Source organism: Pyrgilauda ruficollis, unplaced genomic scaffold (genome assembly GCF_017590135.1).
Source record: "Pyrgilauda ruficollis isolate IOZ18807 unplaced genomic scaffold, ASM1759013v1 scaffold18, whole genome shotgun sequence".
Lineage (NCBI taxonomy): Eukaryota > Metazoa > Chordata > Aves > Passeriformes > Passeridae > Pyrgilauda > Pyrgilauda ruficollis.
In genome coordinates, this window is record NW_024516984.1 from 9,970,286 (window position 1) to 9,993,426 (window position 23,141).

The 23,141-nt window shown below is 39.4% G+C and overlaps 1 protein-coding gene across 1 annotated transcript in view; it reads left to right on the top strand.

Annotated features, from left to right (window-relative positions):
* Window positions 1-23,141, top strand: part of SLCO5A1 (solute carrier organic anion transporter family member 5A1) — a 69,795-nt gene that overhangs the window by 42,146 nt on the left and 4,508 nt on the right. The window contains exons 5-8 of the mRNA XM_041464369.1: window positions 4,842-5,006; window positions 8,297-8,495; window positions 16,267-16,426; window positions 20,073-20,314. Coding sequence (XP_041320303.1) covers window positions 4,842-5,006; window positions 8,297-8,495; window positions 16,267-16,426; window positions 20,073-20,314 — 766 coding nt within the window. The remainder of the gene's footprint in view (window positions 1-4,841; window positions 5,007-8,296; window positions 8,496-16,266; window positions 16,427-20,072; window positions 20,315-23,141) is intronic.

Below are 23,141 nucleotides of genomic sequence, written 5' to 3' on the forward strand. Positions count from 1 at the left end.
TGGTAAGGAAAGTAACTATTTTCTTCTTCCAGTATGATCTCATCTTACCTGGGAAGCCTGGCAAAATGAGTTTTGTCTTGTTCTAACTTGTCCTAATTCCCTAATGAATCTCTAGGCGAATGAAAAGGTATCAAAAAGTCATAAGAGTCTTTTTTTCTGCACTGACTGCCAGTATAAGCTGAAGAAATAAACCAAAACTGGCTCCATCTGCAAGTAGCCTCAAACTTCAGTGACCTGAGCTTTATTTTGGCCCATGGTAGAGGTGAAATCAGATAAAAATACAGATACAACTTTGATTTTTCACTTGTTTCAAGTTGCAAGGGCTTGGAATTCAGTCTTTTCTTACGTTTCAAGTAGAAAATGTGAGCTGAAGAATGCTTCTGAATCAGATATCAGAAGTACTAAATAAAAGAGTAAGTAGGTCACAGGAGGAAGAAAATGGGATGTAGTTTATTGGGAAAAATAAAGGTAGTGTAGATTACATGAGCTGGAGGAGTTTTATAATGAATAAACCATGGTTCAATCCCATATGTGCAGATAACACATGAATCTGAGCAGACAAAACTACTGTTTTCATTTATTACCTAGATACCCTTAGGGTTTTGTACCATGGGAATTGTATCTGCAGTCATTTTCACTTACCACTGTAATGGAATTTACTGTGCAATTGAATAAAGGAGCAGTGTATAGAAAGCAAATGTATGTATTACTTATAAAAGACTGATCTAATCTGAATCAAAGAATTAATCTAATTAATTACCTGTATTTTGTAGTCTTTGGAGTTTTTTGATTTGTTCCTATGTACAGCCCTTTCTTAAATGTAGCATATTCCTGTCTGGCTTGTCACATCTACCAGCTGTCCTATGCCTTCCTTGGTGAGTTCCTGTGAGGGGCAGAGACAGGATAATAATGATTGTCAGGGCATCAGCAGAGATAAAAGAAGCTCCTGAGGGGCTTGTGGTGGTAGGATAAGCCCACTGAAGTGCTTTGCTGGAGTTTCTGTGCTACCTGAAGACCAGTTGACAGGCATTAGAAGAGGAGGAGGAGACTGTGTGGGCTGTGTGGGGGCACTTGGTGAGCACTGTGAATGTCAGAGGGTTCAGCCGACCATGGGCTGGAGATCCTGCAGTGCCACTGACCTTGAGCAAGGCAATTCCCTCTTGTCCTTTCTTACACTGTCCTGAAGAGCTCAAAATAGAAAAAATTGTCATAGCGCCATGCAGTGATGAGCAGTGCTAACTGGAGCCTTGAGGGCCTGCTCTAAATCAAACTAAGTGATATTCATATGAAACTTGATGGGATATTAGGGGCTGTTCAATGATCCAGCTACCACCCAGGTGCTTAAGGCCTGTCCTAAGAGTTGAATGAGGTTGTTTAAATGGTTTGTAAGTAGATAATGAAGTGGCAAAATACTGTTCTGGAGATCAGTGATTAGCTCCATGCAGGATATATTTGACATAGTTGTGTGTCACTTTGCTGGTTCCATTCTGATAAACAAACCAGAAATTCTGTCTCGAATCTTGGCTCTGCTTTGTGCTGCACAAGAGTGGAAGCTGTCCCTGAGACCTCAGTGTGGAGCCAGCCCTCTCCACAGCTGCAGGCTTGGGTGGTGCTCTCCAGACTGGGAGCACTAGCAGAAGGGAGGTCTTCTGGCTGATATCTGCCTCACCCTTACAAGAGACTTTTCTGATGGACTGCAGAAGGATAGTGCTGTAGACTGGAATGATTTATTCACCTGATTGTATTCATTGCATTGCCCTGGGCTGGGTGTGCAGGAACAGGGATAAAAGAAATTATATTAAATGTTGAAAAAGGAGGTGAAGTCAGAATTATTTGAGTTTTTATTGAAATTCTGTTTACAGTGCTTTGCTTAGAGAAATATTTATGAATACTTGTATTACTTGCAGATTTTTCTTACACTTTTCCCTTACCATGAATCAAGCAGTGGTCCAGCACATGAGTGAAAGAAAAATTAATACTGACCAGAGAAAAAATACTGTCAAAGATCATGAAAGGAAGAAAATTGCCAGTAGTCTAGCAAACCAGTCCAGCAAGGCAGGTTTCAATTTACTCTTAGTTATATACTAGGTTATTGGGGGAAAAAGAAAAAAAGATGGGATGTTAAAATTTGAGTTACTGCACAGAAATATAAACAGCCATGCTAAAAGATTGCTTTAGTTTAGGAGTGTAATTGATAGAGGTTTATTAGTTTAGATGACAGAATGAGGGAAATTGCAATTTCTGTAGGTTTGTTTCTGATGCAAATTTTCAAAAACATGCAATGTCTTTTGAAGATGTCTTTCCAAAAAATCAAAACTGACAGGTTTAATAATGGCCTTGAAATCAAAACCTAGGCCTATGGCTAGCCACACAAAAATAATTTGACATAGAAACGTTTTAAAAGCATGATGGATTATGTAGTATAAAGGATCCTTAAAGTTTTAGCATTCTTGCTTTTTACTACGGTTACTGTGGTTGAAAGATAATGAGTTACTTAATAGTACTTTTTTATTCTAGGTTTTTAAATTCAGAAGTGTAGTACAGGTGTTGTCACACAGGGTTTGATGGTGATCACAGGAGGAAACCAGGGAAAGTCTAACTCTGTGTGTTTTTATTTCCAAGTTTCTTACTATATAGCAACTTTCCCTTGTATGCCAGACAATTTCTGTTTATAAACCACGAAGATCAACTCTTAAGTGCTCCAGGTGGTGTGCATTAGTGTGGCATGCAGAAATAAACTCTTTATTTCATGCCAAAATTTATAGTAATCAGCAAAGCTGTTCTCTCAAGAGCCCTTCACATGGGTATAAGGGAACTTGTGCTTATTCCAAGACATTAAGTTTTATCTACTTAACAGGAGAAATCCCATTTCAAAATACTAATTAGTTTTGAAATGAATAATGACCTTTAGCCTGAGTGCTCAGATGAGATGTAGGTAGGAGTCAACAGAAGTACAGCTCTACATACACACGTCGGAGCAAAATGTTCATTAGCTCTGCAGTTCTTTGCCAAATTAATTCTTTAGTTGACTGAAAATTCTAAAGCAGACATTTTCATGAAGCTCAGTTTTATCAGGAAGGGCAAACTTTACCCCATATTATGATGTCTGGACAAGACTTTAAAATAATCCATTTAGCAAAGACGTTGAGTTCAGCTCTCAGCCAAGAACTACCAATTCATTTCTACAATGAACACTCAGTTCATCATGCTAATAAAATTATCTTTCTCTCTGTGATGATACCTTATTTTCTCCCACATTCTAAACCCAGGTGAGCAGCTAGCCACTAAGTAGCTCAGTTTCCAGCAGGACCAATCCTTCTTTTTGTTTCCTGACTCCTTTCTCACAGCAGCATCAGCATGGTCATAACTGCTTGCTCCTGTAGTTTCTATTGCAAACAGCACCAAACTTTTTTTAATGCTGTAGGTGGTAAAAAACATTAAGTTTAAAATATATGATTGCTTCTTAATATTTTTTATTCATTAGTTATTTACACCCAATTTTGCATTTAACATTTAATATGTTTCTTCATATATGTAGCAGGAGAGCATTTGACTACATTAAAATTATAAACCCAGTACTCATAATGAATTCAGTATAAATTTTGACAACTGGCATAAGCTAATACTGGATGCAGTCAGACAACTTAAGTGCTAATTTGCAGCTTGACAAGTTTCGACATGACAAGTGAAATTCTGTTTGCTTTTATACAGATAACCTACTGGAGTCAGTGCAGAAAGTGAGACAGATTTTTGTCTTGACAACTTTTAACATCAGTAAAATTCTCAGTTGTCCTTGCTCAACATGTATTTCTAATGGGTGCTCTTGTCATTGAATTCAACTGGCTTTGATTCAAACACTTATTCTATTTCTGTACCAAGTGAAAAGCAAATGAAAAAAATCTGAACTATAGTAGGTTAGATATAACACTTGAAAAAAAATTTGATCTGGGGTAAAAAAAGCCCTAAGGAAAAGAAGATGTGTTTAAAATCATGGCATCTAATAAAAAAAAAATTAAGTACTGAATAGGGTGATGATAATTTTGGCTGCAGGACTAAATTAAAAGTATGTAAATGTTTAATTTAACTACAGTGCTGAATTTCATGGGGGTTTGATACTTGATTTGAGAATAATTGCAACATCTATGAATCCTTTTTCATTTTAAGCTAATGATGTACTCTCATTTTTAATTGATTGCTTTATCCCTTCTGAGAATATTGAGTTGTATGTATTGTATGTTGGGATTCCTTGATATTACTGATGTAATTTTTTTCATTATGCTTAGTCTGCATCATGGTAAATGCTTTTAAATCATGTAGAAAAATGTTTAACTAAAAATATTTTGGTACCCCTTTCAAATTAGATTATTATTACCCCAGCTTTCCAAGCATGGTCCTTGAAGCAGAGAGTAACAGGAAGAGTATAGGATCTTTTTTCCTCCTATGGAGTGCAGATCTCAGTACTGTCAGTTCAGCAGTGTGATATGTGTTATCTCACAGAAAATCTCAAGATAACAGAATTGTTCCAAAATCTCTACATTTTATTGCTGTTTTTCTTTCTGTTGTGGTGTTACTATCTGTTCTTTCAGATGGTTTTTTGATACACACCTCAGTTGCGTTTGTGCCACGTGGCCCTGAGCGAGGCAGTGAGATGGGGTCAGAGCAGGGAGCAAGGGCTGCAGTCCCAAATATGCACTCTCCCTTCTGTCTAGCAAATGTACCAGCTGCTAGCAAGCCATTATTGCTAGTCTGCCTCAAAGAAAATCAGTTGGTTCTGTTTCAGTTTGCTTTTGTTTCTCACTCATTGTTTATAACATTCGTTTGTCATTTTTGTCATTTTATAGAGCTTCCAAGAGCAGCTGTCAGGATCTTAAGCAACATGACATTCCTTTTTGTGAGTTTGTCATACACAGCTGAGAGTGCCATTGTCACAGCTTTTATTACCTTCATTCCCAAGTTCATCGAGTCACAGTTTGGCATCCCAGCTTCCAATGCCAGCATCTACACTGGTAAGGCCACGTACCTTGCAAGGTTGGCTTTGGCTAATGAAATGAGCCAATTGGGAATGAACCAAAATGTGTTCATTCAAACAGGTGATTGGATCCAGCTTTCTGCATTTGGTTAGATGTTCAGACTATTTTTTGATGTTTGTTATATGTATTTAGTAAGATGTAAACCCATTTATGTTAAAGGGCTGGATTCTTTTTTTTTTTTTTTTTTTTTTTTTTTGCATAGGCCTAGACAGATGTGTTCTCATTTGTTGATTGTCTCCAAGGGGGAAAAAATCAACAAAAACAAGCTAGAAAAACCATAGACATGACTGCAATTTGTGTGCTTTAAAAGATCTGTTAAAACTGTTCTTATTTTCTGTGAATTTTACTTCTTCTTTGATCTTTAAAATATCTTTATCTTTTTTTACCTTAGTGAAAAGTTGTTTATGTGTCCCATCCTTCAGTTATCTCTCTCCTCCAGGGTAGTGGTTTTCTCCTTATTTACATTGAGACAACAAGCTAGTCTGGTCAGAACTTCCCAAATTCTCTCCTACCCATCATTTCAGGAGACCCCTGCTGTACAGCCATGTCCAACTTTTAACAGAGCTACAGAGCACAAAATTTTAAGCTTCGTGCTCCTCTGTGACTGAGAGAGATGAGAACTTGGCTACTAAAGGAGGCCAAAATATTGTGCAGAACTGGGGCCTGTGTCATGCAGATGAGTTTCCTTCTCTTCTATCTGTGTCAAAGACATTTGTCTTTTTAATGATCTTTTTAAATTCTCCGTAGTGCTTCTCATATAGAAACTGCTAATTGCTGGGCAGGTTAGTTCTTTGTTCCCTCATACTTCCAGACACTGTGCCCTAGGAATGATGGAGTGGAGTGAATTGTGGGGACACAGGTGAAGTATGGGGTGAAGCTGCCCAGGGGCATCTGTCAAAAAAGGACAAAGAGTAGCAGAAGGAAGAAGGAAGGCACATAGACCTCACATGGGAAGAATTTGTCACTTGCCGTGGTTGGAAGAAATGCAAGGAATTTCTAGAGTGGTGAGGAGAAAAGTCAGAGAAGCACCATGTGGTGCTTTTTATTTGAGAGTTTCTAGTATGAGATTTTCTTCAGGGCATGAAATCCCTGTGTTCTGCATGTAAGGAGGAAACATTGATTCATGGGACTGTGGTGCTCTCTGAAGCTTAGAGTAGCTGCAGATGCAGGAGTTGTACTGTAATGAGTCTTGATGGGATAGCTGCGCCATAACTTCATTCTCAAGATAAGCCAGAAACATTCTTGCCAGAAAAAAATACTCAACAACCAGTACATTAACAGAGGTAAAACCAGTGTGACCTTGCCTAAAGTGTGAAGTTATTGACATCTGTTGTTTTCCCTGTTATAAAGTACTTGATAAAGACTATTAAAATGAACCAGAAGAAGAAGATTAAATACGTCAGGCTGCATGTGCAAAAAGAACAAGTGAGCGCTGCTTCTATAATCTCAGCTCTTAAACTTAGCATTGGACTCAACAGTTGTTAATTTTATACATATTTTTTGTAGGAACGATGGGAAAGGGAAACTTAGAAATTCTGTATTAGATTGCTACTGGCTAATAAAGACATGACAAATTCACAAATTTTCTGGTTAGTAAAAGGAGAATTTACATGTTATTTATGTTTTACATCTATGCTTAATACACACATTGCCAGCTGAGAACATGTGCTTCCTGAATCTCTTCATGTAAGGATTTTGCTGGCAATTTTTTGTCTTCTAAGCAGCAATTCTTTAATTAAGTCCCAATTTCTTTCAGTTTTAAAACAACCCTGGCATTTTTCATCATCAAAAAACACTATGTGCCAAATTTCGTGTCTTGAACTTGTGCAGCTTCTACATTTATAATTTCTGCTCTTGGAGGAAAAACTGGTTTTGATTCTGTGAAAACTTATTGTTTAGAATCTTCCTCCTGAAATGATATTTTCTTCTATAATGTCATTGGTGATGGCAGGATAATTAAGGTGCCAGCTGTTTTGCCCTTTTTTCTTGTTTTCACAATCTCAACATTTTGATAAATATAATGTCCCTTTCACCTTTAGACACAGTAGCAGAGAATGACTATGCTTTGCAATAATTGTAAAGATGTTTGCCTGTGATAGTCTTACTGGCTTCTTTAAGAGACCAGCATCTCTAACAATTTGGATTATAAAGTTTAACGTCTCTGTAGATGCAGCTGCCAAGTAGTAGTTCAAAGTAGTTCAAATTCCATGTCTATGTGGAATGCATCTTTATTGGCAAAGCCGTTAATCAAAGACCTTCTCACATGTCAGTGAGAAGCAAAAGACAAGGGAAGAAGAGTGCAAGACATTTGCTGACTTTACCACCACCTCAGGACCTGACAAGTGGGAACAATCTGGTGATATGTTGCTGTACATTATGACTGCAGCAGCAGAGGTTTCAGGGGCACGTCTTTGTGTCTTACCCTAATTCTATTATCTTAATTTTTTAAATTGTCAGTTTGTTTGGTCAGTTTGCACTCCACATGGAGTGGAGAGATGAATTGGAATGCTGAGTTAGGAGTTGTGGAGTCATAGACTCCAGGTTGAAAAAGACTTCCAAGGTGATCAGTTCCAAGCTTTGACCAACCACCACCATGTCAATAAACATCAAGTTCCACTTCTGGTCATTTCTTGAGCACCTCCAGGGATGCTGACTCCACCATCTCCCTGAGCAGCCTATGCCAGTGGTTAACTACTCTTTCTAATGTCCAGCCTGAACCTCCCCTGGCCCAGCTTGAGGCCATTTCCTCTTGTCCTGAAGCAAGTTGCCTGGGAAAGTGCTATTCAGCTTGAGTAAAGTATCCAGAAGGCAGAATTTGCAGCCAGGCTTGGGTGTGCACTCCCAGGTGGGCAGGGTTCTGGGGTTGAGGTTAGTGCTTGTGCTTTGCTGGAATTAATCATGAGAATGGGAGGAGGAAGATTTGTGTCCAAATCTGGATTTCTTCCAATTTCAGTGGTTAAACTGGACCTGTATGTAGCCCTTCTCCCCATTCTAAAATAAATACAAAACAATGTTTCTGCTTGTAAGTACAATAGTTCTCTTATAGTGCTTTGGCCGCTGCTAATATGATAAGGAGGCTTTTATAAATTCTTTGACAACACTCCAGAGATTTGAAAAGTCTGACTCAGTTTGCTAGTGGAGAATCTGACAATGGAGATCTTAGTGCAGCATTTGCAGTCATCTCATTACGGAATGAAACCAATATTTATGTTTTATGCCATTTCTGTAGGTCCTCTTTTAATGCTGTTTGAACTTCTTCCTGGCAGGTGTGATTATTGTCCCAAGTGCTGGTGTTGGTATTGTCCTAGGTGGCTACATTATAAAAAAGCTGAAACTTGGTGCAAGAGAGTCTGCAAAGTTGGCTATGATCTGCAGTGGTGTGTCTCTGCTGTGCTTTTCAACACTCTTCATTGTTGGATGTGAAAGCATTAATCTAGGGGGAATAAATATACCTTACACAACTGGGTAAGTATTTTGGGTGATTATCTCCAGCTAAACTAGCTTTTTTCAATAAGCCTGATCTGGAAATGTATAAAATGCTGATAACTGATGTACTGAGGAAGCCACATGTTCAAATGAGAATTTAGTGAGTATTGTGATATAAGCACATGCTGATAGTATGTGGCCCTTGTTTTTTTACATCTGGTTTATAATGCAGTTTATGTAGTAACTCACCTTTTTGAAGGGTGAGAAAATGTATTAGAATGGCCTTCAGTGAGGCAGAAAAATAAGAATAGTGTCCTCTGTAGATTACTTAGAATTTACGTAGTGCTTCAAAATGTTTTCTGCTCATGAAAAACTGTGAAAAAATGAAGTGGATTATTAATTATCACCTTAATAGTATTTTAGGTCTACAGTCCCTATTTGAGAAGAATCACTTGGGCATGTGCTATTGACATTAGTGGTGTGCACTGCTTCTGAACCCCTTTCTAGTTGTGTGAATGCCCTCCAGGGCTTCCTGGATCATCATCAAGACAGCAACTAGATCATATTCCCTAAAGTTATAGAGAGGCTGAAGAGGACTGCAATGAGGAAGAAGGTGTGGTTGTAGGAAGGACTTGGGAGTGAGGAATTTAGGCCGTGGCATTAAGAAATGCATGGAAAAAAGACAAAGATACTTGGAGGGAAGGCAGTGTGGTAAAACTTGAGACATTTTCACTGGAAAGGGATTCTGTAGAAGCCTGATCATGAGCTTTTATTTTCTTTCTTACTTTTTACATGAGATTTTCCTCAAAATTGCATTCTTCATGTAGGTTAAACACAGGAGCAGTCTAAGTGTTTATAGAGTGTGAACCTACGTGAAGCAATGTTTTTTCCCTTTGCTTTTACATCTGAGGCATGTCTGCCTTTTAATTATGACCAGGTGCTGGGTATCAGATCCATTTGTATATTTGCTTTTAGGGCTCAGTTCTGGACTCCTAATATTTTGAAGAGAATGTATAGTGTGAGCAGGAAAAGAGATGATGAAATGGAGAAAAATTACAGTGGGGCAGAGGGATAGCAAGTGAAAAACAAAGCGGTAAAATAGGAAGCAAAGGAGGAAGAAAATAGGTGCTGTGTACACAGAGAATGTTTTGCATTGCTTGTTGCTGGGTGTTACTACACTGCTGTCAAACCTTAATGCTAGAGCAAAGAAAACCAGCAGTCGAAAGTCAAGAGCTGATGAAAAGCTGTTACTCCTTTGTATTCCTAAGACCTAAAGTTAAAGCTTGCTGCTGAGGGGCTCTCAGTAGACGGAAGTGGCATGGTGATATACCCTCATCTGAGCTTAGTGGGCTGAAGAAGGAGAGAAGAGGGATGGGAAGGGGGTGGAATGCTTTGATTGTCCACCTGCTGTTAATGTTTGTGACAGCCTGTGGGTGTAGATGATGAAAATTAATAGGAATGAAAACATAAATTTCAGATAGGAATTAATTATCTGTGTGGCAAGTCAGAATGTCCCTGCCTGACTAATGAGAAGCCTGTACCTTTGTGTTTGGAGAAGTCCCATTTGATTTAAATCTATTTCTAAACTGAAGACAAGGTGTACTGTTGTCGTGTAACTCATAGCCTTCATGCTGGATTTGTTAGAGTGTCTGATGTTTTTTTAGTAAGTAATAACATTTGCAGTAAATACATAGCATCAGTTGAAATATGCATCAATTCACAGCTCTTGTGCAGATCTGTAGTACTTCCTTCCACATTCGTGTAATTGTTCTTATCGAGAAAAGAGGTGAGAAATAGTAATGGCAAAATTCTCACAACTTGTTGATGTATATAAACTCTTTGAAATCAGTATAAAAATCATATTGGCTGTAATGTCATCAGAAATTGAGGATTTCCAGCACATTACAAAGCATGGTTCAGGCTAGATTTTTAAAACGCAGAGATAAAGTCCACATTTATTATCAAAATGATAGTAAAAAGGCAGCACTACACATAAATTAATCTTGAATGTAAGCATTCTCTTAATTCTCATGATCAGTCATTTGATAGTTTCAAATCATTTACTTAGTAGGCAACTCTTTAACTCAGCCATTAGTGTTGTTGGCCATGGAATTAAAAAATCATGCTTTCATTCTGAATTTAATAAAACACATACTTCATTCTCTACTTTGACTGTAGTGCAGCATAGGGATGTCAAAGCCAGTTCAACGGGCAAGATTGGATAGGGAAAGCAGCAGAGCTGCCTGGTTTGGGATAAACGTATTTCATTATGCTCTACCCTAACATGGCAGTGCCAGGTCTGATATCTGACCTACCTGCACTGGCACCAACTCAGAGATCTCAGATGCATTGGGCAGTGTAGACATACCCTGCAGGATCATTTCTGGACAAATATGTTCATTTCTACCGTTTTTTATACATTTAAGCATGCAGTTTTTTTCTTTGGTGAACTGGGTCCTAAACCACTACTAAGGAGAGGGGTGAACTAGGTTTCAATTAACATAGAAGTTATGTGCATACCAGTACTCAGAAAAGCAGGCAGTGACATTTCAAACTCAGTATTTTTCTGACTGTACCAGCTGCAAAGTGGATGGGACCTGGAGGCATGCACAGATTAGAATATATTAGAAAGAATTTTCTGCTGTTTTATGTTGGTACAAGCAGTTTTGCTGTTGCTGGCATGTCATCAGCATTTCTGTTCTCAGGAAGATCAAGGGCACCTCTGTACTGTACATCTCAGCATTTTAGAACCTATTGCTCCGTGTCCCAGCCTTGTTCTGAGGGTGTGTGTGATGTTTGAATTGCAGTGTAAGGAGCCTTATGTAAAACCACAATATGGCATCCCTTCTCTTGCACCATAACAGCATCCAGGTGGGAAGTCCTGAATGAGCAAATGGTCTGGACAAGAGTCCAGATGGCTTTTAAGTATTTCTAAGGAGGGAGGCTCCACAGCCTCCCTGGGTAACCTGTGTCACCACCCAGTCACCTTCACAGTGAAAACTGTTTCCTGCTGTTTGTAGGGAACTTCCTGTGTTTCAGTGTGTGCCAATTGCCTCTGATCCTGGCACTGGGCACCACTGAAAAGAGCCTGGCTCTGTCTCCTTTGCATCCTCCCTTCGCATATTTACAGCACTTATGAAATCCCCCTGAGCCTTTTCCAGGCTGAACAGTCTCAGCTCTCTCAGCTTTTCCTCAGAAGAGAGATGCTCCAGTCCTTCTATCATCTTAGTGGACTTTCGTGGTCTCTCTCCAGTACATCCATGTCTGTCTTTTGCTGAGGAGCCCAGAACTGAGCCCAGCACTGCAGGTGTGGCCTCACCAGTACTGAACAAAAGGGAAATCAGAAATCAGCTGCTTTGTTTTTTTCCAGACCTGTCTCTTGCATGTATTGTCGTATAAGGCAGCTAAAACAGCCTCCACGGTGAGCTTACTCATAGTGACAGATTCCTGGATTAGTTCAGTTCCATCTCTCACATTTCTGATATGTAATGAATCAACAGTCTCTTTTTTTTGATTACTTTGTGTTGTTTTGGTGCAAGTAGAGTTTAGTTAAAGTGTGCAATTGGCTTACTGCAGTATTTCACATAAAAAATACTTATATTCTTCCTCTTGTATCAACAGTGTGTGTTTCTGTTATTCTTGTATCTATTTCAGTCCAATCAGCCAGTGGCATCCCTTAACTTGAAAGCAGTGACTAATTGGATCAGAACAATAACAACAAAGAAGGAATCCAGCTAATGCAGTGAGAGGGTCCCTTGTTTGACAGCTACACAAAAATTGCATCATTGCTGCAATTCCAGCTGCTTGCCAAAAAGGAGACTGCAGATCTCTGCCATCCAGAATGTCCTTCAATACCAAACCAAAAATACTGCTGTCAAATTAGGATAATCCTTTTTATCATATAACCCAATATTAAGATTATGGAAACTATGTGGTGAGGTTATCTCCTTCCCTTTGTATTTCCTTGATCCTGTAGGTTACTACAGTGATATCAATAAAAACATGTGCAAAATCAGTTATTTGTTTAGATGTTACCAAAATATAGTTTGACTTCCTTTTTTTTTAACTGCATTTCATTTAAATCGTAATCTTTGAGAAGAGGGCCCACTTTTTTTTTACCCAATATATGTTCAGTGTCAGTACAGTGATCTTCCTGTCCAAGTATGTGAAATAACTGGTCACAGCTCAGAACACTCAGGCAATACATTTAATTTTATATTTTCCCTTTTCTCACTTTACTCCTATACCACAAACCTTCCCTGGAGTAATAGCTGGAGAGAAAAACATGACTTAGAAAAAAAATGTTAGAAACTAGAGTCCTTTACGTTGTTAGTCACATCTAATAAAGGTCTTCTCTTTATCAGCTTTGTTAGCATTGTGTCATGGAGACACAGAGCAGTCTCCCTGAGAAGTGAACAAATGCAATTTGGCAGATGGGGTTCTGGGTTTTGTCCCAGCACGTGTTTAGCAAACTTGCAGTTGAATCTTATTAATGGAAGGAGCAGCATTTTTGTAATTGAAAGAATAGTTCAGGAAGTGCTGTCATTTGGGGCTGGTTTCTGTTTGTGTGCTGTTGGTGTCCTTAGCAGCTCAGGTGCAGCAGTGTTGCAAGTTGGCAGTATCTGCACCTGCTGAAACAAGCAGAGCAGCTCTTTCTCAGATATCCCAAGTTTCTACAGCAGCTGCTGCATTGAGACTAGGCAGCTTTTCCCACGGATCAGCTCATGAGCAGGACGTACTAGCTTTGGTGCAATTTCCCTAAGAACTTGCTCTTAATGGCTGATGCAGGTAAATCTGTGATGTGCTGTGCTGTAATTCAGGGATAAATGCTTTGTTTTCCTCTGTGGAGAGTAGGCAGCCTTCCAGGGCCAGAAGGCAGGATTAACAGAGTGCTTTGGTTCAGCTTACTTCCAGAAAAATGCATACCTTCAAGAAAAAATGATTCCTTCCCAAAAGAAGTGTTCAAGAAATATGTTGTAGTATGTGCTGTATGGTTCATCCCATATGATGAAAATGGGATGACACAGACAGATGTTAGTAGAGATTTCATGTCCCCAGCATCTGAAACTCCTTCATCCTTCGTTTCCCACCACTGAAAGAGGAGTGAACAATGAGTGAAGAGTGAAGGTAATGAAAATGAAAGCATGAGCCTCTTACAACTGTCTGATAATGAACTTTGGGAGTGCAGTTAATAGATGATTTTGTGTGCAAACCCCTCTGTGTGCAAGGTATTTGATCTAAACAACAAAAAGAAATTCCCCAAATAAGCCTTACAGTGATATGCTGAGGACAAAAGGTGATGAAAGCTGGAGAGGCAGAGCTTGCAGTAACTTGTTATTAATTTGAGTATATTTGTTTTGTGTATCTGTAAACTTAAGTTGTCTTCCAGGACAAACAAAAAAATGCGCCTGAGATTAAATTATCACAGTGGTCTCAGTTCAGTTTCCAGTTTCATGCTTCTCATTTCTTGGATGCCTGATTTCATTCACCTTTTTTTTTAAAGCTGATTTCCTAACCTCTGTGTCATGGTAATATTCAGCAGTGCAGCTGAAGTTTACATAGCTGAAGTTAGCTATGTAAGCAGAGCAGGATGGGGAATGGGTTCTCCTGCCTGTGGAACAGCCTTACCCATCTGTTCCTGAGAATGGTTTTAGGTGGTGGAGAGGGTTTTAGGTGGTGGAGGGATCTGTTCCTGGAGAATGGTTTTAGGTGGTGGAGGGATAAGAGATCAGAAGAATTTGTGCTGCAGGGTGAGACAGGTTAGCGAGTGGAACCAGAGCTGTGCCTTTCCTGGCATTCTGGGCTGTCCCTGAACCTGCTCCTGTGCAGTGTGGCAAATCCCTGTTGTCAACAGGAGCACGGTACAAGGGTCTCCCAGGCAGGTTGTGGAGTCTCTTCTTATGCTGAGTATTCAGTCATCTGGGACATCTAGCTCAGCAGGCTGACTAGGATTTTGTAAAACTCCAAAAACGCTGCCTCTTCTGTTGGTGTGAAAAGCTTTTGTCACTGTGCTGCTGAAATTTGTATGTTCCTGAGGAATGTTTTGATGATTTGGTGCTTTTTTTCCATTGGAGAAAAAGTTCTGTTGAGACATTACTGGAAAAATCTGCCCGTTGCTATATGTTGTATTGCTGCATACTGCTTACTGAAATCCAGCAGGATATAATATTACAAATTTCAGCTGATAGCTGGGAACGTGACAGAACCACTACCAGTCCTGGATATTTGACTTCCTTCTCAAGCTGAAACTTGTTTCTAAAAGTGTACCTTGTTTGTTTATAGAGCAAGAAACAAAACACTCAGAAAGGCTTTGGTTAGCATCCAGCTAGACCATCAAGTGTAAAGTAGCTCCAAGAGCTAAATCTGTGAACCTGATTTGTGTGATCAGTAGACAGTCAATAAATATTTGAAAGCTACTTAGTAATATTTAATTGTCTGCAGAAGTGCACAGCTGGGAAGACAAGCATATTCAGCAAAAGCAAATAGTGGTGTATAAATACGAGGAAACCAGTCAAGTGGAACGCTCTGAGCAGCAGTCATGCTACTGAGTGCCACTAACGACGGTGGGTGAAGTGACACACAGCGTGGGTGACAGTCACTGTGGGCAGAATGGCTCCTGAGCCAAGCCTCTGGTCTGGTCAGGGGTAGAGGATGGGAACAGAAGAATATTCCTTGTGGTCCCTGGAGTAGCTGGGATGCAGTAAGTCTGCTGCTAGTTGTTTATCTTCACACTGGCACTGCCCAGACATGAAGACAAGCCAGCAGCAGCCCTTGTGAGGGCAGGCATGGCAGTCTGTGAGCATGTGTACAGGGTCTTGAGGATGCAGCCGCAAACCAACCCAGATTCCGTTCAGCTCCTGCCTGGCTGAGGAGGTGCTGAAATTCCCTGGATATCTGCTCAAAAGAGGAGGTACTTGAGCTGGTTTTAAACAGCAGTGGCCATTGAGCAGTACTGAAAGAAAGAACAAACAAGACAGAACAGTTAATTCAGTATTACACTGTAGTGCCCAGCGTGGAGTGGTTGTGCATTCCAGTGTAATTCTCAGACATGGCTACCAGTTCTCAAGGACTACTGAAGTGAAGTAAGCTGCTGTTTGCATTTTGGCCAGAGCTCTCAAAGACCAAGCATAGATTTGTGTAGTTTTAGGGAGCCATGTAGGTGCTGGTGTTTAAGCTGTGTATCCTTCACTCAAGGATGGGAAAGAAGCATTTGAAATATGTCCAAATCCATAAGGGATTTAGGCTTTGGCCACATTTTGGGGAATGGTCTAGGGAAACAGAATGGTGATTCATTTACAGACATTTAGTAAAAGCACAGCAGTCTTCCAGATCTAGAGAGCTTCCTGTAAATTTCACATACTTGTAATACATAAGCCATACAAGCATTGTTTTCTGAACATCTGTTGGTATGTAGGAAAATATGCCTATTAGTTCACAGAATCCTCACATCTTGTCGCTGAATCTTTCATTAGTAATCACCAAGAAATTACTACAGCTTAGAATAATTGACATATAAAATAGTGGTGTCTTCATAGAGAAAAAAAACAAAACGGGAAAAACACACCTAGCCAAATATGATACAAATTTTAAACTTTGGTGTTATTTCTTTTATTGTGTTTTCAGTTGATGGCAAGGATGACCTTGGTGTTCTATATTGTTTAAGTCATATACATAACTTAGAGTTAACACAGTCTTTATCCAATAATCAACAGAGTTCCAGAGTTAATGATTAGGATATTTGCTCCCTCTGTACAGGAGAATACGGATATCTGTGCGTGCTCTACTAGCATGTTCTTTTTCCTTTCTTCAGTCCCACTCTTGCCATGGCCCACAGGAATCTGACTGGAAGCTGTAATGTTAACTGTGGATGTAAGATTCATGAGTACGAGCCTGTCTGTGGATCAGATGGAATAACATATTTTAATCCTTGCCTAGCTGGCTGCATCAGTGGTGGAAACCACAGCACAGGGGTAAGTGCTTCACCCCCCATCCACACACAACCCGAGTAGCCCCTTGGGACCTGTGCAGATCGAAGACTTCTCTGTTCCTAGCTCAAGCATCCCTCCTCTGAGCTTCAGAGAAGTTCTCTGCCGGTGACTTGTCCATCTCTGAGCCTTTCCATGATTTGAAAGACTGGCAATGCTGTTATTGCATGGTGCCAGCCCACTTCCTTTAGTTATACACCAATTTGAGGCACAAATTCATTTGTACTAAGTGAATCCTCCAGCTGAGTGAGTGCAAATGCCATGGGATAGGGAGGGCTGGTGTTTTCTGTACAGACCCCAAAGACCTTGTTGTCAGTGACCTGCATGCCTGCTGTTCCTGCAGGGCTTGGGGAGGGTTCCTTGGGTCAGTGTCATCTAACCCAGGTTTCTGCCAACAGGCAGCCATGTCAAACTGTCTTTCTTCAAGCTCAGTCTCTACCTTTTAAAACAGTTTGGGGCTTTTTGTGACTCCCTCTCTGAACTGAAGGAAGAACTTAACTCTTCAGGTAGTTGGAAGTGTTTTAAACTCATGTTTAAATTTAGTTAGGATTTGTTTAAAGTGTTTAAATTGGTGTTCATGTCAGCCTCATCATTTTGCCCAAGTAGCTCTTGCACCTGCACCAGTGCGCTGTTAGGTCTGTGGTTTGCCTGGCTAGGTAAAGACTGCCCATGTATTCTGCTCCTGTAAAACAGTTTGACCAGTTCTACAGCCTTTTTCTAAACCTCTTCCAGGCTAAATTAAGGTTGTCATCAAACTCAAGTAACAAGAACTTAAAAGATGTTAATAATCCACTTTCTTTCATGGAAATACATTTCTTGTTACAACCCAGAATTATAGTTATGCTGAACTGGAGAAGGACATCCTGCTGGTAAAACCAAACCATGGAAATTTTCAGTGGCCTGGAAACCATGGCAGTTTCCAGGACTGGGCACAAGAAAACAGTTGAAAAGTAAAATCTGACTTAAGTAGCAGCAGAGCATTATGGTCATATTAGTTTCTTTTAAAAACGAACTCTTAAATTCTTAGGTTACAGAACTGTCCTTTAGAAAAGTATAATTAAGAAACACAAGAAGTACTGTAAACATTGACTTTCTTAGGGCTTGATTGTACTTTCCAGAAAGCTTACTTAAAACGTGTCAGTCTCCTGATTTGCAGTCATGAGCCAGCCTGTGAAGCGGGAGGATGTTAGGTCCAGCACTGTGTTTTTTCAGGTCACCTGGATAATGGTCTGAAAAAGCATGTTTATACATAGATGCCTCTGAGAACAGATTAGTTTCCCTTAGTTTTTTTTTTTTTTCTTTTTTAGATTATCTTGCTGGTTTTTAGTAGAAAATTGTTTTGACCAATTGGAAAAGCCTGCAGTGTGAGCCTGTGGTTAAATTTCACCGTCTATATAATCTAATTTGTGCGTTCCTGGACTGAGACAGGCTTGGTCTTCGTTGCATTTCATCTGATATTGAACTGGCACTACTAATTTATTTAGTAGGGAAATACTCTGGGTGTGTATGCTCTACAGATTTTGAAACATGTTATTGCATCTTATGGTTTAAGAAAAGATGCTTCATGGCCTGGAGTTTTAACTCAGCAGATAATGGTGAAGAGAATAGGGCTGACATTGCTTGGAAAAGGAACTTTTTTGGATTAAATAATCCTTTTTGTATGGTGCTTTTAAAAACGAAAACAATGTAAGTTAATGCCACTGTATAACACACAAAATGTTGCTAAGGTATAATATTTGGATTTAAGTTCATAACACAGAATGTTTTCAAAATGAACTATTTAAAAGTTCAAACTAAGAGGAAAGGATACCAGTGTACTTATGTATGTATATTTATGCATATATCTATTCCTATACTCTTAATATTTCTGTCATGCTATGTCTGTCTCATTTAATATACAGACTTAGTTTCACTGGTGATGAATAAAGAGTGTGTGGTAAGGAGGTCTAAGTTCTGTAGGATTCCTATTTGGCATTTGCATTTGGAAGCAATAACGAGTTTAGGGTGAGGTGCTGTAGAAAGAAATCAGGTACTCATGTGATGTTAGAATGGAGTGCTGCCTTTGGAAACCAGAATCTGTCATTGGATTTGTTTTTAAGTGATGTTAGGCAAGTCAGTTAAACAGAACTTCTCCCCATTGGTAATTAGTCTTGTATTCTTCGTGTTCTGGATGATGAACATGAGCAACAAATGGAAGTGTCACTGTAGATGGGCTGCCTAAATCTGTATTTGAAGGCATGAAAAGTTGCATTTAGAATATATTTAGTTAGGTATAATGGAAAATGTTCTGAAAAAAAGGGTTCCAGTTGTTTCAAATTAGTCACCCATGTTTGTGGAACCTTTGATCTGTTTCAGTTACTTAATTACAAAATAGAGATAACATCAATACTGTTTTGAAGATAAATGACTCTTTTTTGAAAGAGTTAAGCTGTAATACCGAGTGTTATAAAAAATCCAAATGAAATAGGATTCCTTCCATCTTTGTAGTGGAATATTCTTAGTCTGAGGAAAAACAAATACCTAAAGTCACATTTTGAAAATAGGAGGAAAAATATTGGATAAATAGATACATTATAAGATGTTCAGCTAAATCCCTTAGGAAAAAAAAAGTGTGAGGCTACATGATGGCATGGATGCACATAAAGGTATTTATTAATACCTTAAAAAATTGACAAACTGTCATGATTTGGATTTGTCTTGATGTCTAAGTGTTTAAATTCACTATCTTAAGACGATTTTGTAACTTCTGTGCCTGTGTGGCCCAAGGTTTGATGAATGCAAAAATTGAAACAGAAAGCTCCTTCCTGTGACATCACATGAGTCCTGGCCAGTTTCTTCTGTAGCACTGGAATATACTGAGCTGCCGCACACCCCTTTGCCATTCATCAGATGAAAACAAAAGTAGCATAAAGGTGAAAGAAGGCTATTTCTGATCTAGCTCTTCTTCCTCTTGTTCAAATCACAGTCTTGTTTGCCTGTGAAGTGCTACTTCTTTATTCAGTCTCTTCATCTTAATTTCATTCTCTTTGTCCATTCAGGAATCTCTCAGTGAGTTCTCCAGTCTCACTCTTTTAGTCTCTGCTTTCCCTTTATTCTCTGTTTTTGCTCCTGCTAGATCTACTCCCACATCCAGAGGGAAGGTCCTGAGCTTCAAGCATGAAGTGCAGCTTGTTGCTCTTTGGCCAGATCTGGGTAGCCTTCCATTAACATAGCAGAAGACACTGCCTGAATATGAAAGTCAGCAGCTTGCTGAATTTCAGAATATGGCATTTTCACTGCTGCTTGAGGAGCATTTCCTCACATTTTTTGTAGCACAATAGAAACAATATTTTTCTCCAGCCTCCCTGTCAGAAGTGATTGAATTGTTTTGTCAATATTTCCCAAATATGTTCCAGATTTTTAAAAATAAACTCAGACTAAATAAAGCAATGGAAAGGCAACCTCCTCACAGAGAGTCCTGGCCAGTTTTAAAAATAGTTGGAGATTTAAGTAACTTTGTGCTTGGGGTAATGGTGCTCAAGGCAGAAGATTCTCAGTTGAGAGGTACTACAGGATTGTTGTACGATGTCTCTTTGCAATGTCTTTCTTACAAATATTTTTCACATGGAAATGTTCTTTTTTGCTCTCCCAGGTCAGAAATTACACAGAATGTGCCTGTGTGCAGAGTCGCCAGGTGATCACTCCGCCCACAGTGGGCCAGCGCAGTCAGCTCCGGCTGGTGATTGTCAAAACCTACCTGAATGAGAACGGCTACGCTGTGTCTGGGAAGTGCGATCGCACCTGCAACACCCTCATCCCGTTCCTCATATTTCTCTTCATTGTAACCCTTATAACAGCATGTGCCCAGCCATCAGCAGTCATAGTGACACTCAGGTGAGAACTCCCTGATGTTTCCTAAGGATTTTTGCCATGGCTGCTGTCAACAGTGCCTGTGAAGCTTTTGTATCCTTAAAAAGTGAATAGAATCCTTGTGTAGCCTTAAAAAGCAAAGGGGTGACAGGGATAGGGTGAAATCTGTTAGTATTTAGAATATGTAATATGATAATCCACTTTAGGAAACATGAAGTGTGCAGTAAACTCCAGGTGCTATAAAGAGAAAACAAGCAAAGCATCATGGAAGAAAATGATTACTCTTGGAAAATTTTCAACCTTCTTAGAGCAATGGTTTAGATTTTCAAATGCAAATGAAAAAGTTAAGTATTTAAAATTAGCCTTTTCTCATTCTTAAAATTGCTCATTCCTGCCCCATGCCTGGTTTTGAGTCTTCCGTTTTTTATCTTCACAAGAATTTTGAACTTGTACTGCAGTAGTGGTGTTATTGCCCCTACTCTAAGAATAGAGAACAACAGAGCCTTTGTAGGAAAAAGGCAGTAGCATTTATTTATCAATTTGAAAAAAAAAATCATATTTTTGGATTGGCTTTTCCCATCTCTGCCATCTAGTTTGATAAACATAATCATTCCCTGTAACATCTGTGTCCATTTAAAACATACTTCCTGTAAGAGAAGTTCTGCTGATTTTTAAAGAAAAGTGAGCTGAAAAAATATAATGTGGTCTGCTGCTAAAATAAATTTGTATTTGTTTAATCTATGTTGCTGCTGTTTAAAGAGAAGGAGCAATTAGAGGAAAATTATACAATTATTTACTAGAATTTACAAAGCATACCCATAAGCATTGGTTCTGCTGGTAACAGAAGGACAAAGAATGGTTTAAAGATGTCTGTTTCATTTGGGTTCTGAAGCTGAAGAGCTCAGAGCTGAAGAAGTAAGTTCTTTTCAGATGAAGATGAGTTGGAAAATAAAAAAAATAGAACAATATAGTTGAGTTGGAAGGGACCTACAATGAGCACAGAATCACAGAATCTGAAGGTGTTTGAAGGGACATTAAAAATTTCCTAGTTCCAGCCTGCTGTCGTGGACAGGGACACCTTTCCCTCACCAGGTTGCTCAGAGCTCCATCCAGCCTGACCTTGAACTCTTCCAGGGATGGGGCATCCACCACTTCTCTGGGCAATCTTTCCACTGCCTCACTGCTTTCACAGTGAAAAAAATTCTCCTAATATCTAATCTAAACCTACTCTTTTTCAGTTTGAAGCCACTGCCCTTTGTCCTGTCCCTACATGCTCTGGAAAATACTCTCTCTAATCATCCAGTCCACTGCCTGACCACTGCAGGACTGAGCAGAGATGAAAACCTGATAGTGAGGGCATTGTCCAAACACTGACAGGCAGGAGGCATCAACCACCTCTCTAGGAAGCCTCTTCCATTGTTTGAGGTACTCTTGAGAGGCACACCCAAAATGATCTAGATGCAAATGGGCATCCTGTCCATGAGAACAGGTTAGAGCTGAACTGAATTAAATCCCTACAAGTGCTTGAAATGCTTGTGGTGTTCATGCCAAGTCTCAAGACTAGCAGTTTAGCTGCATTAATTGCTAACACAGAGACACCTTTTGTCCTGGTTTTGTGTAAAATCTGTCTTCAAATTGAACTTTTTTAAACACCAGTCTTATGCCTTTTATTTCTGTGAGAAAGGTCCTCCCAGCCAAGTAGGATTTCCTTCTGGTAGTGCTGTCTTTAGAGCTTCACTCTGATATTCTGGGACAAATTTAGGCCCTTCTAAAAATAATAATAATGGCAAATCTTTGTAATACGTCATGGAACTCTGGAAAACATGAGGCAGGTTGGGACATAGCTTTGGTATCCTTAGGCTTAGTCGTGACCACAGCTGAGAAACCTTCTGGCAGGAATCTGTCTCACCCCCTCCAAGGACAGGCACTCTCTTGCTGTCATTTTCTCAACTCAGGTGGCTAAGGTTTATGCAGGAGTCTTCTGCTGGCACAGGGAGGATTGTGCTGTGTCACACAGGAATTTTGCCTTCCAGTTTGCTTTTCAAAGAATCCACAGAATGAGTGTAAGAGTCACTGTTGGGACATCGAAGCCAGGCACTCAGGGCTGGGCACATCAGAATTCCAGCTGCTCAGCCTTACCTCAACTATGGTGTGCACAGCACCGTTCTGATTCAGACTTCTGACTTTATTCCTTCTGTCTCTGGATTTCCAATATGTAAAATAATAGTAATAAAAAAAAATATTGCCCTTGCATTGCAATTAGCAAAGACAAATGAAGATCAATATTGCAGTGAAGTTCACAGTAGTGAGATACATAAGGGACGTCTCCAACAGGATTTTGTAATGCTCAGTACAAAAAATGGGAGCCCACACACATGGACAGTGACACCTGCTGTCCCAAACCACATACTGTGCTTTGTGCATTGGTCAAAGATCTGTGGCACAAGTTGATTCTCCAATTTCTCAGTTTCTTGACTTCAAAAATGTTTCATAGCTGCATCCCTTTGACTGCAGACTTTTTGTGTGTTTTTATGGTCTATTTCAATGTAATTAGAAGCTGTCTATCTTAAGACCTTTAGGTCAAAAATTAAAAATATTTTTAAATCAGTAGGTAATTTGTGTAGGTAAATTTCAAAAAACCACACTGAAATTGTAGTTGCAGTGTGGAGTTTTTTTACTTTATATTTAGTCTTTATAAGCTTGACATTTTTCCTTTGAAACTACTGAAAGGAATCTTGTTTTACTTGAATTCAAAAGGTATTTAAAGAGACTGTTTGTATGTTTGTACTGATGCTTTTCTTAAAGTAACTTCAAAGTGCTTATGCTACACAAAGACTTGTTAAATTCAGAA